This window comes from Globicephala melas, chromosome 5 (genome assembly GCF_963455315.2).
Source record: "Globicephala melas chromosome 5, mGloMel1.2, whole genome shotgun sequence".
Taxonomy (NCBI): Eukaryota; Metazoa; Chordata; class Mammalia; order Artiodactyla; family Delphinidae; genus Globicephala; species Globicephala melas.
The window spans coordinates 22,540,751-22,556,367 of NC_083318.1; the positions used below are offsets into that span (position 1 = coordinate 22,540,751).

General features: G+C 35.5%; 1 protein-coding gene across 7 annotated transcripts in view; it reads right to left on the bottom strand.

Annotated features, from left to right (window-relative positions):
- The window catches only part of LOC115857181 (bifunctional heparan sulfate N-deacetylase/N-sulfotransferase 3), a 156,123-nt gene that overhangs the window by 21,304 nt on the left and 119,202 nt on the right, over positions 1–15,617 (bottom strand). For all 7 annotated transcript variants that reach the window (XM_060298999.1, XM_030863976.2, XM_060299005.1 and 4 more), the window contains exons 7-10: positions 11,980–12,162; positions 9,269–9,365; positions 5,090–5,213; positions 1,039–1,213 (exon numbers count right to left, since the gene is read on the bottom strand). In XM_060298999.1, the coding sequence (XP_060154982.1) occupies positions 1,039–1,213; positions 5,090–5,213; positions 9,269–9,365; positions 11,980–12,162 (579 nt within the window). The remainder of the gene's footprint in view (positions 1–1,038; positions 1,214–5,089; positions 5,214–9,268; positions 9,366–11,979; positions 12,163–15,617) is intronic.

The window sequence follows — 15,617 nt, forward strand, 5'->3', positions numbered from 1 at the left end:
ATTTCAAAGTGATTGTTTCTGTACTAGGTTCTAACCAACAGCAGAAGCATAATGGCAACCCTGGAGTGTATGAGAAAGAGGCTTAGAACAGGGAACACTGGCTGGGCTTTCAAGAATGAAGAATTCTTTTTTTTTTTTTTTTTTTTTTTGCGGTAGACGCAGGCCTCTCACTGTTGTGGCCACTCCCGTTGCGGAGCACAGGCTCCCGACGCGCAGGCTCAGCGGCCATGGCTCACGGGCCCAGACGCTCCGCGGCATGTGGGATCTTCCCGGACCGGGGCACGAACCCGCGTCCCCTGCATCGGCAGGCGGACTCTCAGCCACTGCGCCACCAGGGAAGCCCAAGAATTCATTCTTATATTTAGTTTTGCTACTAAGTTATTTCTTCAGTGCAGCAGTTATTTAAGCTCTTTTAGAGTCAGGGTCATCAATCTACAGCTAAAGTTTGCTTGTTTTTGTAAATAAAGTTTTATTGGAACACAGCTAGGCTCATTAAATTCCATATTGTCTATGGCTGCTTTTGCAATACAATGGCAGAGTTGTAACCATATGGCCTGCAAACCCTGAAATATCTACTCTCTGGCCCTTTACAGAAAAAAAAAAAAAAAAAAAAGACCTGTGATTTTTGCTTTGGGGAATCAGTTATATTCCTTATCTGTAAAATTGAGATAATAATAGCAGCATTATACACATATTAGATGAAAAATAATGATTTTAAGTTATAACACTTTACTTTTAAAATGCAGATTTATAGAAGCAGAATACATACAAGTATATACTATTTTATTTGCTCTATTTTAATTTCTTCATTGTATTAATACATTTTATTAAATACATGAATTAAATGAATGCAAAATTAAGAAAAACTTAAGGGGAACGTTTCTCCATGGAAACAAAGAAAAAGTTATTTACCTTCCTGAAATATAAAGCTAGCAAGTCTCTTCTGTTAAAACCCGAGGTGGTGGCTATTGCTGAAAACCACCCTCCCTTCTCCATACTCCTCTTCTACTTGCTGGATTCTGTCTGTATTTTCCTTACCTGGTACCAGGAATATGCCCGGTCTGATGGGTCAATGAGAATGGTGATGATTTTGGCTTTGGGGACCAGAGAAGCTGCCCTTTTAGGCGCTTCCTCTGAGTGGAAGTAATTGGCACTCTTCTCAAACAGAAAGTCAGTGGTAACATTAGATGGGACTGGGAAGAAATCCATATACCTAGAAAAGAAATATTTCTCAAAATAAGACTGGTTTATACTCATACCCTGGTGACTGAAGATGTTAAAAATGTCCTACAAACAAAATTCATTTGCTTCCTAAACAAAAAGCCTTTTTCTTTAAGGCATTTGTCCCACAAGCCTGTTGGCAAGGAAAAAAATATATAGAACACTAATAATGTATTTTGAAAATGCTTTTCTAAATACATTTTCTTTTTGTTCTACTTAATATCAAGAAAAAAAGGTATGGGAGATAACAAAAATGTACACACAGAGTGATCAAATGGCAATAATAATCAACCTAACTGTATAAATTGTATCTAAATGCAGAAATATTTTACAGAGAAAAATGTGAGTGCTCAACCAAGAAGAAAATTTGATCGAAACAAATGATGTGTTCAGTTCAAAGGCATTTTGAAAAATCTTAGACAAAACAGTTTTTACTTCGTCACAAGAAAAAATAATTTCATTCCCACTAATGTATTGTGCTACTATTATATTCAACTATAAAATATCAAGGGGCAGAACAGATCCGATATAAACACTGCCCATGTCCTTAATTTTTTTCCCATATAGAGCCATTTATATTCTTTAGAAAAATTATAGAAGTTTAAAAAGTATGTATATATTTTCAGATATAAAATACTATCAAATTTTCCAAGGTCAGGTCCTGTATCCTTAAGTGTGGTGAGAATTCAAATCACCAGCAGAGTAAGCACAGGAATACCTGTCGCCTCAAGCACAGAAAGGTAGGACATAATGGGTTTTGTATAATATTCCATTTGTACAAAATGTCAAATATAACTGAATTCAGCGTATGATAGTAGGTATTTCTGAAGCACCAAGGAACATCTTTAAAGGAAAAGGGGCCTTTTTAGAAAGAACATGCAAATTTAACTTCTAGGGTTTCTTACATTTTATAATAATAGCCTCACACTCCACCCACACCCTCTTCAATTCATAAGCCACTATGACTTTGGGTTACCAAGACAAGGTAGTTCAGTAATTACTGAACAAGAGAATCATTAACATTTATGTGATGACTTCTTTTTGCAGTGTGTTGTTTTCAGTCACACAATAAAGCTTCTAGTAGGACTCCAGTTGTTACCATATTACAAAGTTTGGCTGGTGCAACAAAGTGATATTTTGAAACTCAGGGCAGTAAAGAAATCCTTTTATGTTTTCTGGAAATTGCCTTGTTGTTGATATATCATTCTTGCATCCCTTTCTTTTAGGGGTAAAGACATATATAAACATTTCTGGAAAGTTTGATCTGTTAACTGTTCTGGTGTACACTCTATTTATAGAAAGTGCCATATTTCAGGATACTTTTTAATTTAGATGCCCACACTTGTTCCAGGGGTGCTAAGGTTATATCACGTGTCTAGTGGTATCTTACTCGGTCCAAGCTTGTCTCAAGCATGCTTATTCTCAGCAAGGGTCCAAGAATCACAAAAGAAGGGCAGGATAACTTTTAATTTCTAAAAACTGTCCCACTTTCCCAGTAGTCCTCCACACCTACAACACTTTGGGCCTTGAAAACTTCCTCCAGCAGTTCTGGATCTTGGACCCACAAGGCTCCAGAGGCTCACAGAGAAAGCAGGGGCCAGTTCTTGTTTGCCTATATGCCCATGTTTTTTCTAATATAGTGGCTGGTAGTAATAAGCACTTGAAAAATGTTTGATGAATTCATAAGAAAATAAAGAATTCAGCTTCATATTTCCAGGGTGGAAATACATCCACGTTTGTAATATGAATTCAGGTTATTCAAAGAATTGGTGAGCAAACTAGAGTGGTTTAACAGTATGTGGGTTAAAAGCGAATGCCGGCCTCATTTAAGCTTTGCTACTCCCATAACAGCTCAGCAATTGTTTTTAACTGAAAGACATGATTTTTTGCAGCACTCCACATTTATTTGTTTCTTGGGTTGACCCTGTATTTTTGAGTGATTTTACTCAAAGCCAAATTAAGATGTTTAGAGGTTCCAAATGTTCACAGGATTTTATGGCTCTCCATGTGCCACTCCAACCATCCACCGCCTCCCCAGGTAATTATAAAAAATAACACCAAACTATGAAACATAAAACTTAACTGTATGCATAAATCAAACATTTTTCTTAGAGATTCTGATCACAAATCTTGGCTATTTAATCAAAGATGGAGTTTTCTCATTTTCATTTGCCCTGCTTTGCTTGTGCCCTAAGCCTGTGTTTAGGCTGCCTGTTAGTTAGGGCAACCCTGGTTTTGCCCAGTTCTCCAAGAAGAGCAGATCCATGTATCCAGATTAACTAACTGTGCCTGAGCTTCTGTAAGTGACCTTGGCATGCTCAGACACATAATCTTCAGCCTTGTGGCTCTGTGGTCCTAAAGGGACTGCTGAGGTGCTGATGCTTCAGGGAGAGGTAAGGCCAGTCTGAAGACTGAATACATTGATGTCTTTGAGAGCAAAGCTCTAGTTATTGCTAATAGATTGACATTTGCAGTTACCATTATTTGCTCTTTGTGTTAACTGCCTTTTATAAACACACAATTGTCAATCAAAAGTGTTTACAGTTGGGGTATTTTAGTGAGTTATAATTAAAAGCTTTAATTGTCTTTAGTTTTCTACTTATTTATGCCATCTCTTTGTAGACTACTTAAGGGACTTTTCATTTCTGTTATAGTGCCTGTACACATTACTGTCTATGAACAGCTTTTTTTTTTTAATTGAATATTCTCACAGATATTCTTAAGTCCCAGGGAATCCAAGTATTATTGAATTCCTCTCCACTTCCAAAGCAGTTTTTAATCACCCCCTTTAGTCCTGATGTGAACATCATTTTATTCTACTGTATACAAGCATGTATATTGATATTTGAGTCAGTGGGAAAATAGTGGCTGAAGTAGTTGATGGGTTTCTTGATTCTCACAGCTGTTATTTAACACTACTGCAATTAATATCAAGCACTGTACTGAAGAATTCGCAGGGATATATAACAATTAGAATATATGTAAATCCTAGTACGTGCTCAACTTATACTCAATCCATTTCTTCAGCTTTCCGTTTGGATGGCTCACAAGCAAAACTTGAGGGAGTTGATACATATAAAACAGAGATTATGTGATTTGACAACAGAAGTTAATATACACCTTTCTGCTAAACTACATGCAAAATGTTTATGTTCATTCTCTAGAGTTATTATAAGAATTTACTCTTTTATAGTACTTTCTGCCCAGAATTTATATCTTAAAAGAAAGACTTCTAGATATATTTTATGATTAACATGTCTGTTTGCAATATTTAGTCCTGCTACATCACATATTCTGTGTATATTGACATTTTAACTTTTAATTTAACTCTTTTACTTAGATGATTGATACGGTTCTAATTTCAAAGGCCAAAAATTAAATTTTGTATATCGTTGATAGCTTTTTTATAGCTTTCATTACTCATAAAATGCATACACATTTCTAGTTCTATTTATTTATTTACCTTTTGTACCAAAGTAAAAATTGAAAATTATATATGTGAACTGTAGCATCACTTAAATGCAAAGTGCATAAGAACAGAAAGTTATGAAAGTGTTTTCTTAAGAGTAGAGAGAAATGAAATTCCTGTGTATTAGATATTTCTCTGACTTTATCTGTAATTACCATCAAAGATAATTAATGCAAATTAAAATTACATGTAAGTCTCTTGAGGCGACAAGTCCCTTCATAACCTGAGAAAAAGTTTGTTACGAATAATTTACGTGCTCCTTCTATTCAATCAGTTTCTAAGGCACGGAGGATGACTTTTATTTGTGGCTACAAACTTAAATGTTTATAATTATAAGCACTAATTTTATACTGTGCACAGTACATATACTTTTAGATTTATACTAATAACCCATCTTACCAATCAATCCCCCTGTGGTAGTTATTTCTATTAAAGAACTGTACCTCCTCAAAGGTTTTTGGGCTGGGGGAGTTACTAAGGATGGAAGGATGCATAACCAGGAACAAATACAAAGCAGTGGTTCCTGAAAAGATAATAGAGGTTCAGAGATTAATTAAACAAAAACACAGTTTCCTACTATTAGCATTTCAAAGTCATTAATAAACTAAGTGTTTCAATGATCCAAACAGATACATATAGATACTCCTTGAATTAAACTGAATAGATAACCAGCATCTTAAAAGAAGCAAATTCTAAAAAATGAGGACAGTGTGATGTGAGAAAAGGCCTGTTGCAGGAACTGGGAGAACTGGCTTTTGACCTCAGTTCAGTCACTGACTTGGTCTGTGTCTTTGGCTTTTAGCTTCTTTGTCTTGACTTATTAGTGGAAAATCTCCTGCCTTGATTATTTCCTAGGCTTTCTCTGAGGACAAAAAGACATATTGTATCTGAAGATATTTTGATATTAATTAAGTACCATATAAGTGAAAGCTATCGTTATTTAATATGAGATGTTACATTATCAAATTAATACTTGGGTTTCCCTATAAAGTTCTTCCCGAGGCCTATGAAAGCTTATTAATTTGAGACAGAATTTAAACTTTTAACCAGTTTAAGTTTGAATGCACTTACATACCTATAAAAAGTAGTGCCAAAATTGTTTAAATTGCTAAATTTGAAAAAAAATTGGTGCCCTTTGTTAGTGACATGACAAAATTTGCAGTTTTGGGAAGAGAATGGCACATCACAGGTACTCATATAGATTTGTTAAAATAACTGTCAACAGCACTATTCTCTAAAACAATGAATTGGAAGAGGCAGTGTTCCTAGATTACATCTGAGCCAAACAATGAATATTTTATCTACAATCACAGATAACCTACGATATACAAGGTAAAAATGTTCTTCACAAACTTGACTTAAAACAGTGCTTCTCAAACTTTAGCATGCATCATATTCACCTGGAGTCTATTAAAAAACAGAGAGCTGGGCTCTATCCCAGTTTCTGATTTAGCACACTTTGAGAATCACTGACTTAGAAGAAATATGGGACAAAATCTAAAACTTATTGGGAAAAAAAATGTTCCATTACTTGAAATCCATAGTAAAGCTTTCTAGAGCATGATCTTTATTTATTTATTTAATTTATTTATTTTTAAATTTTTTTATGCATTGTGTCTTCGTTGCTGTGCTCAGGCTTTCTTTAGTTGCTATGAGTGGGGGCTACTCTTTGTTGCGGTGCGTGGGCTTCTCATCACGGTGGCTTCTCTCGTTGCAGAGCACGGGCTCTAGGCATGTGGGCTTCAGTAGTTGTGGCACGTGGGCTTCAGTAGTTGTGGCACGTGGGCTCTAGCACGCAGGCTCAGTAGTTATGGAGCAAAGGCTTAGTTGCTTTGCGGCATGTGGGATCTTCCCAGACCAAGGATTGAACCTGTGTCCCCTGCATTGGCAGACAGATTCTTAACCACTGGGCCACCAGGGAAGTCCTAGAGCATGATCTTTAGAGTCCGATAACTTCTAGGATCAAGAGTTTTATTTCCAGCACTTACCAGCTGTGTGAACTTGAACAAAAATATCTAATCTGAGTCTTAGTTTTCTTATCTGTGTAGTGGGGAAGAAAATACTTAGCTGTCAGGACTCTATGAGGATCAAGTGAGATAATCTACATGAAAGTACCTAAATAGCTCCATATCTAAATATTAGTAAGGTATTTTTGAAAATAATTTTATTGAGATAGAGTTCAGGAATGCATTTTTTAAAAATTGAAAAGAATATAGTATTTGTAAAGACAGAAAGAATAGCTATTACAATGTGAAAAAAGAAAATAGATTAATTCCATTCTCAGATCAACTGATAACATTCTTTTCTGAATTTTATTTTTAAGAATTGTATTAAACCATGTTATTTGCTTTTAATAGCATGATGAGCATTAATAAGACAAACAAAAAATGAATAAGATCTAATCATTTGCATAGTCAGTAAAAGGCATACTGTAATTTATCAGTTGTCAAAAAATGGTTAAGTTGTGGTGTTTGAATTCTGTCTTTATCTACTCATATTCTTGGGTCTGAATAAACTGTCGTGTGTGTGTGTGTGTGTGTGTGTGTGTGTGTGTGTGTGTATCTCAACTGCATAATCATAGATACACGTTCAAAAAAAGTCTTCAGTTTTTATATTTTTGTTAGTTTCAACACTAAAAATATTTGAATATCCAGATGACTATACATTCGTGCAAAGTTATTCAGAAAAATACTTTTGGCAAAACTAAAGATAAAAATGAAGCCAATTAATTTTTATGGAACTGATATAAGAAGATATGTTTGTCCATTTAAAAAATAATCTCATAAATATCAATATATACAACAATATGGATGAATCTCAAAAGCAATATGCTAAGTGAAAGAAGTCCAACACAAAAGATTACATATTTTATGATTCCATTTATGTGAAATTCTAGAAAAGGCAAAACTATACTGGCGGAAAGTGGCTGTGGCTGAGGATGGGGGAGAAAAAGACATGGAGATCATGGAAAAGACTCCAACAAGTACAGGTTTCTGGTAACTGACTATACTGCTGACCTGAATGAATAAGCATTTTCAGAACTCTAATAGAAAACTGATGAATTCATAAAAGTGCTAACAAAAGATCAAGATGAAAAAAAAATTAATTACATGGGACTGAGTGAACTGATGAGGATGATAATAATTTTTGTGACTCTCTGTTTGAATTAAAAAAAAAAAAATCCCACAAGGACTCAGAAGAAAAAGACATGGAGAAACTTTTTAGGGAGACAGAAGTGTTCTAAATCTTTAATGTTGTAGTGGTTATACCACTGTGTGCAATTTCTAAAATTCATCAAACTGTGCATTTAAAATGGGTGAATTTTACTGTGTGTAAATTATACCTCTATAAAACTGGGAAAAAATTCAATTTCTATAAAAAGAAGATAAAAATCCCCTTCCAAAGGTAAATGTCATCTACAAATTGTAACGTAAACATTTGGAAACCCAGATGAGTTGAAGATGACAAGTAATTTATGTCATCTATGATATTAAAATGTCTGCATATCTAGCACAACACAAGAAGCATATCCTGCAGGGCTTTCTGAGGCAAACTTGATCTGCCAAGCTTCAGAGAGATGTGATTGTTAATGACAAAGCTATGTGATGACAGTGGGAGTTTGCTAAAGAGACTTTCAATGTGTTTCTAGTTGCTTCTTGACTTTAAATAGATAAGGACAAGTGAAATAAATAAGGATAAGAGAACTATTTGTCATATTTATTATTTGTTTTCAGATTGATATTTGTAAATGGGACTGAGAAAACGAATAGGCTAAACTTACTGTGTGCATTACGTAGAATTCTCCCCAGTTATTTCTAGAGAAATGAGGAAAGGGAATGTATTCCCCTTAGGAAGGGTTGAAATGGCTGTTTTCGGTGAAGCTAGAAATGAAAAGCCCCAAATAATTTATCATGCAGGATACAGTTTGAATGTCTGGCATTTTAAAGCTTCCACTGGGCTTCATTTTAATACTGATTCTTACAGAGACAAGAAGTTTAAGGGAAAAAATTGCACACCAATTTAAGAAAAGGTGCCAAAGATTTCTCCTGGGTATGAATAAATATCTTTCTTAGCACAAAGTTTTGTTTACGTCTAGGAATTCTGCTTGTCAAACATCTTTTATAGACTTTTAGAAAATAGTCATTTCTGCAAGAAATAGTCTAGAAATAAACTATATCAGGAAGATGGCAGGAAGAGGCTAAATTTCCGGAAGAGTTACAGGTACTTACATGTGTGCATCTTGACTTTTGATGAAATCCTGTCAGTCACTCTCCAAACACGTGATTAGTTTTGATTTTAGAAATGTTAATAACACCACTTTTCAATTAAGGTCTTTGGAAAAAACATAACTTTTGCCACCACATTGACTGCTGGATATTCAAACTGTGTGACATCTATTTTCATCCTTTTTACTTTAAAAAACACATTATTGAGCTAAACAAAGATTATGTCGGAGAATAAAATGTTATTCATTCATCAATATTTATAGGCAGTTTGAGAAGTCATTGTGACATGAATTCACTGTCTTCTCATCAGGATTTTTACAGTTTGGTTAATTATAACATAAAAATTTCTCACCAGTTTTCTGGGGTCCTATTACCAAGAATTTTGGTAAGCGATCACAGGTTTTTTCTTTAGACCAAATGTCTCTGTGTCGTTTGTCATCACAAGGATTCTAAATGGGAGAAGAAAATAGAGATGTATTTTTGTGGGTGCCCATTGTGTGCTAGAGTTTTTCAACGTCTGTCCTTGAAAAGATATCCCAGGAAACAAGGCTATGTGTCTCTCTTTTTTTTTTTTGTGGTACGCGGGCCTCTCACTGTTGTGGCCTCTCCTGTTGCGGAGCACAGGCTCTGGACGCGCAGGCTCAGCGGCCATGGCTCATGGGCCCAGCTGCTCCGCGGCATGTGGAATCTTCCCGGACCGGGGCACGAACCTGTGTCCCCTGCATCGGCAGGCGGACCCTCAACCACTGCGCCACCAGGGAAACTCTGTCTTCTTCTTTTAGTGAAGGTCTTGAAGTGGCATCATGGAAGATTTCAAAGAACTCCTTTCCATAATGAAGTTGAGTGTCTACTGAGGAGGTGAGGGAGGGGAGACATTTCCATTATGGGAAAAAAGCTTCATAGCACTGCAGGTTTAATATTTTTTCTGCTATTGGCAGTTCTATGTCTTAATTGTGGGTTGTGTGGTTTAAGTTTTAAAATAATGAGCTTGTTGGGCAGAGACTGTGCTTGCGCTAACCTAAAAGAAGATACACTCTCAGCATTCAATAAGTAACTGAAATTTAAGGTGTCAGACTTTTATTCTAAGTAACTTTGAGCTTTCCTGCTATGCTTTAAAGGGAGATGGATCTGGCTGTAATAATACTTAAAGAGACAGCAGATTCCTTTCAGCTGCCTTCAAAGGTCAGTATGTATGTCTAAAACTACAACTTTACAGACTGTGATGCTAAAAAGCACTAAATTTCAGTGAAAGGGTAAAATGAGGGTGAATTACTACCTTAGGGAATCTGCTTTTGGTCTATAGTAGTTAAACCAAACCCACTGTGCAAGATGTATCTAGAACATCCTTAATTTTAACCTCTAAGTGCATATTATGTAAAAAATTAACAGCACCTTTTAATATTATTCAGGAATAGGTAAATAGGACATTCTATTTCTATTCAATTAACACTATAGATACGTGCCGTTAAATAAACCTGCTTATTTAGCATAAGCAACAGATTTTAAGATTAAAGTAAGGGTATTCTTTTTGGCTGTTGGTCTAGAAGAAAAGTGGTTTCACCTGAAATAATAATGATTTCAGTTTAAAAATAAGGTGTTGGGCTTCCCTGGTGGCGCAGTGGTTGAGAGTCCGCCTGCCGATGCAGGGGACACGGGTTTGTGCCCTGGTCCGGGAAGATCCCACATGCTGCGGAGCGGCTGGGCCCGTGAGCCATGCCGCTGAGCCTGCGCGTCTGGAGCCTGTGCTCCGCAACGGGAGAGGCCACAACAGTGAGAGGCCCGCATACCGCAAAGAAAAAATAAAAATAAAAAAATAAGAATAAAAATAAGGTGTTAAATTAGCAGGAAAGTTTCATGTCTTTCCAGTGGCTAATGCCTGGTGATGTTCTGTAGTGGTTAACATAAAAAGATGGGTGTTTTAAAATCTTAACTGCAAAATAATATGCAGTGATAATTTTATAACCACCAACTTTAACCTACTAAAATGTGTAGTTACGTTTCTTCTTGGGGTTATCTGTTTGTGCCCAGGAGGCAATTAGCTCAAGTTCAGAGCTAAATGAATAGAATATAAGTGCAGAGCTTACTGTAACTTCAATCTGTGAAATTTACTGAATTCTGCTTCTGAAGATCATTATTATTATACCATCAGCTCTGTCAGTAACTCTCATTTAGAACATTGATTCAGAGCGCAGTGGCCTGGAATTCTTTCCCACTCTGTCACATAGCAGCTGTATGACCTTGCTTAAGTGTCTCAGCCTTTCTGTGCCCCAGTTTCTTCATCTGTAAAATGGCGATAATAACTATACCTACCTCAAAGGGTAGTTGTGAGGATTAAATGAATGAACATATGTAAAGAACCCAGTCAGACATGTAATAAGCACTATGTAGTTATTTGCTAAAGATTATTACTTTCCCCAGATCATGGTGTGGGGAATCTAAGCTCAAAGTATGTTTTTGCAATTCTAGACACATGAGAGTGTAAGCTTTGAAATCTGGGTCATGCCTGGAACAGTTTGAATATGCCATGTTTATGTGACATTTTCTCTTAAGAAGCTCAGTGATTTTGTCACTAAACACTTTCCTCATGTCCAAAGTAATTCCCAATAATACTTTTGAAAGCTGACTATATTCTGCAGCTGCTGGTGTACCTCGTGGTTCAGAAGCAGATGTCAGTTCTGAACTCTTCTCACCTACCCCTGTAATGTCATTTAGTCATGAGAGGTGATGTGCTCAAGGCTGACCAGCTGGCTACCTGTCTAACACACACCTAAACCATCTTCTGCTCTTTCAGCCTATTGCAATCTGCAAATTGATCCCTCAATCCTGATTCAAAACATTGTATCCACTGAACCTCTCACTGAGCTTTCAGAATTCCATAGTTTCTAATGGGCACAGGAACAGAGAATATGGCCCACTATGAAGTTTCTCAAATCTACTAACGTACAAAACGTATGTTATTTTTTCCCCAGGATGTCTTCACTTTTCAGATTTGGATTACCTCAAGAAACTCCAAGATATGTTTGTGGGATTCATTAATAATACCAGTCATTGACCCAATCTTACCTGCCAGACAGGGTCTTTTTGATCAGGAAAGAGCTCAAAATATTTATGAGCCAGCTGCACTGGAGGCAGAGTCTGAAGTCGTAAGTTGGTCCAGCTCTGCACGAAGTTGGCTAGATTGACAAATGTATATAATCCCAGTCGGTCATTCCCATAGTTAGACAAATGGGTCATGAAAATGCTGATCTGAAAAAGGCAAATGAACTTCAGTGTAAACACAAGTTATTTTAACCCTAGGGGGCAGTGCAATCACAGCAATGCTAGTTTTTCTTAAGAAGTCTTTGCACAGGGTTTCAGTTCATGAAATGTTTTTGAATTTTGGACATATCTCAAATACTCTCATTATATTAATGCACTCTGGAGGATGTGTTATTAGCAAGACTTGGTGAGCATTTTTTTCCTAAGGTTTTAATGTATTTCATAACAAAAAATGAGTCCAACTGCCACAGACCCACGTTGGTGCAATTCGACTGATGCTGAATAACACATCCTAGATGTTCACACATAGTGGCTTCATGATATGTGAACTATTCATAATTTGAGGCAGCAGGAGGTTGGGATTTTGTAATTTCAATCAACTTAATCTGATTTGTAACATAGTATGTAGAATTAATGGATATAAATAATCAATGAATTGTGATTATTAGCATTAACTGAATAGCCTCTGATTTGTATTTATTAGAGGTCATAATGACAAAGGACTAGTGAATGAATTTTTACTAAAAGAACTATCAACTATTTTCCATCAATGACACTCTGAAACCCTTTTCCATATTTATTGAGTCTACTATTTCCAATATCAAATACCTCCTTTAAGAAAAGTTTTCAGTGCTCGGCTAGATAAACTATTCCTATGGAAGCAGGTGTCCTGGATTGAATCCACACATTGAAAAAAAATTATAGCAAACATGGGGATCTTTTTATAATAAAATAAATTTGAATTCTTTAGGTTTAATTAAATTGGTCAGGAATGTAGAATGGGCATTTTTAAAGCTACTGCTTAAAGTGAATGCAAATAGCTTTTGTTGGTTAGTGTTGACAAATTGAAATAATTCTGCATGAGATTTTCAATGGTAATGAAAACCACTGTGGCGTTTATGCTACTATAAAGAGATCATAAACGTAATTCATGGGATAACAGTATGCTCCTAAAATATATAATGTCATATGAATGAACAGTAATAATGGTTATTATAATCATCATAATAATGAATATAATAGGTTCATTCATTAAGAGACTGGCTGAGAGAAGTATTTAAGAAAATTTATTGAGGTTAAGTGGTGGAGATGAGAGAAAGTTTTGATATAAAAAAATCAGAAAAAATATAATTACTTACAACTATGAATAAAAGGAAGCAGTAAAATCCTATATTATATAGAACAAATCACAGACTTTAACATGAAAAGCTTCAAGTGTGATCAAGAATATTTAATCGTGTTTCTATTCACTCAGCCTGAATATATTTTAAATCTTAGAACTTTCACAGACAAAATACTTTAAGGGTGATTTTAAATAGCTACCAGCAGACTGATGCAGTCATGGAATTGATAAGTAAGACTTTCAGCTTACCATTTGGGGTATTTGTGAAAAATGAGACTTTTAAAACCTAACCTTCTGGTTATTTTTTATAGTAGCTTCAATTGTTTGACCTTTCTCACCCCCTCCTTTGTTTCCTCCAAAATTTATCAAAACAGTAGTCTATTGAGCGATTTAAGAAAATCATACTTAAATTTGGAAGTTCTTTCCTGATAACCGTTTGAAGCAGTCTTTCATCGTTTGTTTTATATGCTACATTTTTCAGTGTGGCCCAATAACAATGGCAAAATGATACTTCAAGTGCCTTTCTATTAAATTTTTTTCATACAATGCAAAAAAAAAATGTTAACCTAGTTAGCCACTAATTCAAATTTATCGCTTTATTTTTCTGAAAGATTTATTAAAAAATCTGTGTCTATATTTCACTTTAATATCTGCATTGGACAGAAAATGAAAAACTTAGAGATATTGTTTGACTTTCTGATACTAATACATTTGACATCCCTTTGAATTTACTTTTCAACCTTGGAAAGCATTTTATGCTGTGACATTTAAAGCAGAGTGCCACTTTTTTACTTGTATGAGTGTAGAAAGTAAAAAATGCTTCTCTCTCTGGTAAAAACAGAAGTGGCCCAAAGTGAGTATGAGCTGGTTGATGACATCGCTTTTGCTGAAACTGAACCGGACTGGCAAGAATTAAGGTAATACTTATAAGGTGTTGAACTTAATCCTGTAAAAGAAAAGCTACTTAACCTCCAACCAGGGAAACTTTCCTAGGTTTTCAATTCTATTTTTGTATATCAACTTTAACATAATACAAAGTGTACCATAGCAAAAGGACTGCTTCAAAGTGATGGTTTTATAATGCATGTCACCTCGTGATACTTTTAGGCTTTCGACTCAAGCCTGGGATTTGTTTTGTGCTCCTAAAGAAATACAAGGCCGTAAAAGGAATATATAATTGTCCAGGACATAAAACACTTCAATTTCTTTTTAAACTTTTATTGGGGGGTGAATCACAATATTCTCTGTACACATGGAACATTGTACATATCTTTTGCTGAACATGTCACCTCTCCAAGTTTTCTTATTATTTTTGTTAGGAAGGTATGCACGACAAGCAACAGCACAGGTGGGAACAGATATATAAAGAGAAGGTTTTGGTCAAAAATTAGCTTGCTTTCCAAATAGTATTTCTTCTTCTGTTCTGATCTGTGACAACTATAGTGTCACCTTACTTCTTGGCACTTCCTCACCTGACAGCAATGTCTGCATGGAATAGAAAGAAACAAAGCAGCTTGAAAAGGTTGCCATTTCAGGGAAAGTAGATATTAGTCGTTTGCTAAAGAAGATGCCTTTATAATTTTAAGAGTGTTTCAGAACTAAGGGGTTTTGTTTTGTTTTTTAAAAAAGGATTGAATGTGTCAAAATAAGTTATCTTTACTGTACATGCAGAATCCAATGAGAAGGAAAATGTCAAAAGAAGTTACAATTGCATTTCTATAACAGTTTTTTGCTGTAAGCAAACTGCAAGCAATTCTCCTTGTTACCCAAAAGACTAATCAGCTGCTTAAAACTCAAATCATTGGGAACTGCCAAAGACATAAAGTTTATCTGATTAACAGCTGAAAAAAATTCTAGCCTGATAAACATAGATTTGTATAACGATACTTATCTATGATTTTTTTGCTATAAAAGGCAAATGGTAAATGCCAAATATCTTATATACTGGCATTTATGAGAAAGGAAACAGATACCAGTTGTAAAAGCATGGCTAAGAGAAAGATGTGGGAAGCTTTATCTATACTTTCCAGCCTCCGATAAGTTCCAGGTATTGGAGATGGACGAATCACTACCAAGAAGAATAAGGAGCGAAACATGGGTCCTGGTGCAAAAGCAGTTGACAATGCAGTAATTATTCTGTTTGTTTTGAGATGGTCAGGGGGGAGGGGAGAGGAAGTTAGGGTATAAAAAAGTATGTTACTTATAATATTTACTATAAACGATGCCATTTATGACCATGCTGCTTAGTTAAAATCCACAAACATTTTTCGTATCCTATTTGCCAGATGCTCCAATTGGTTCTGGAGGGGTGCAAATATAA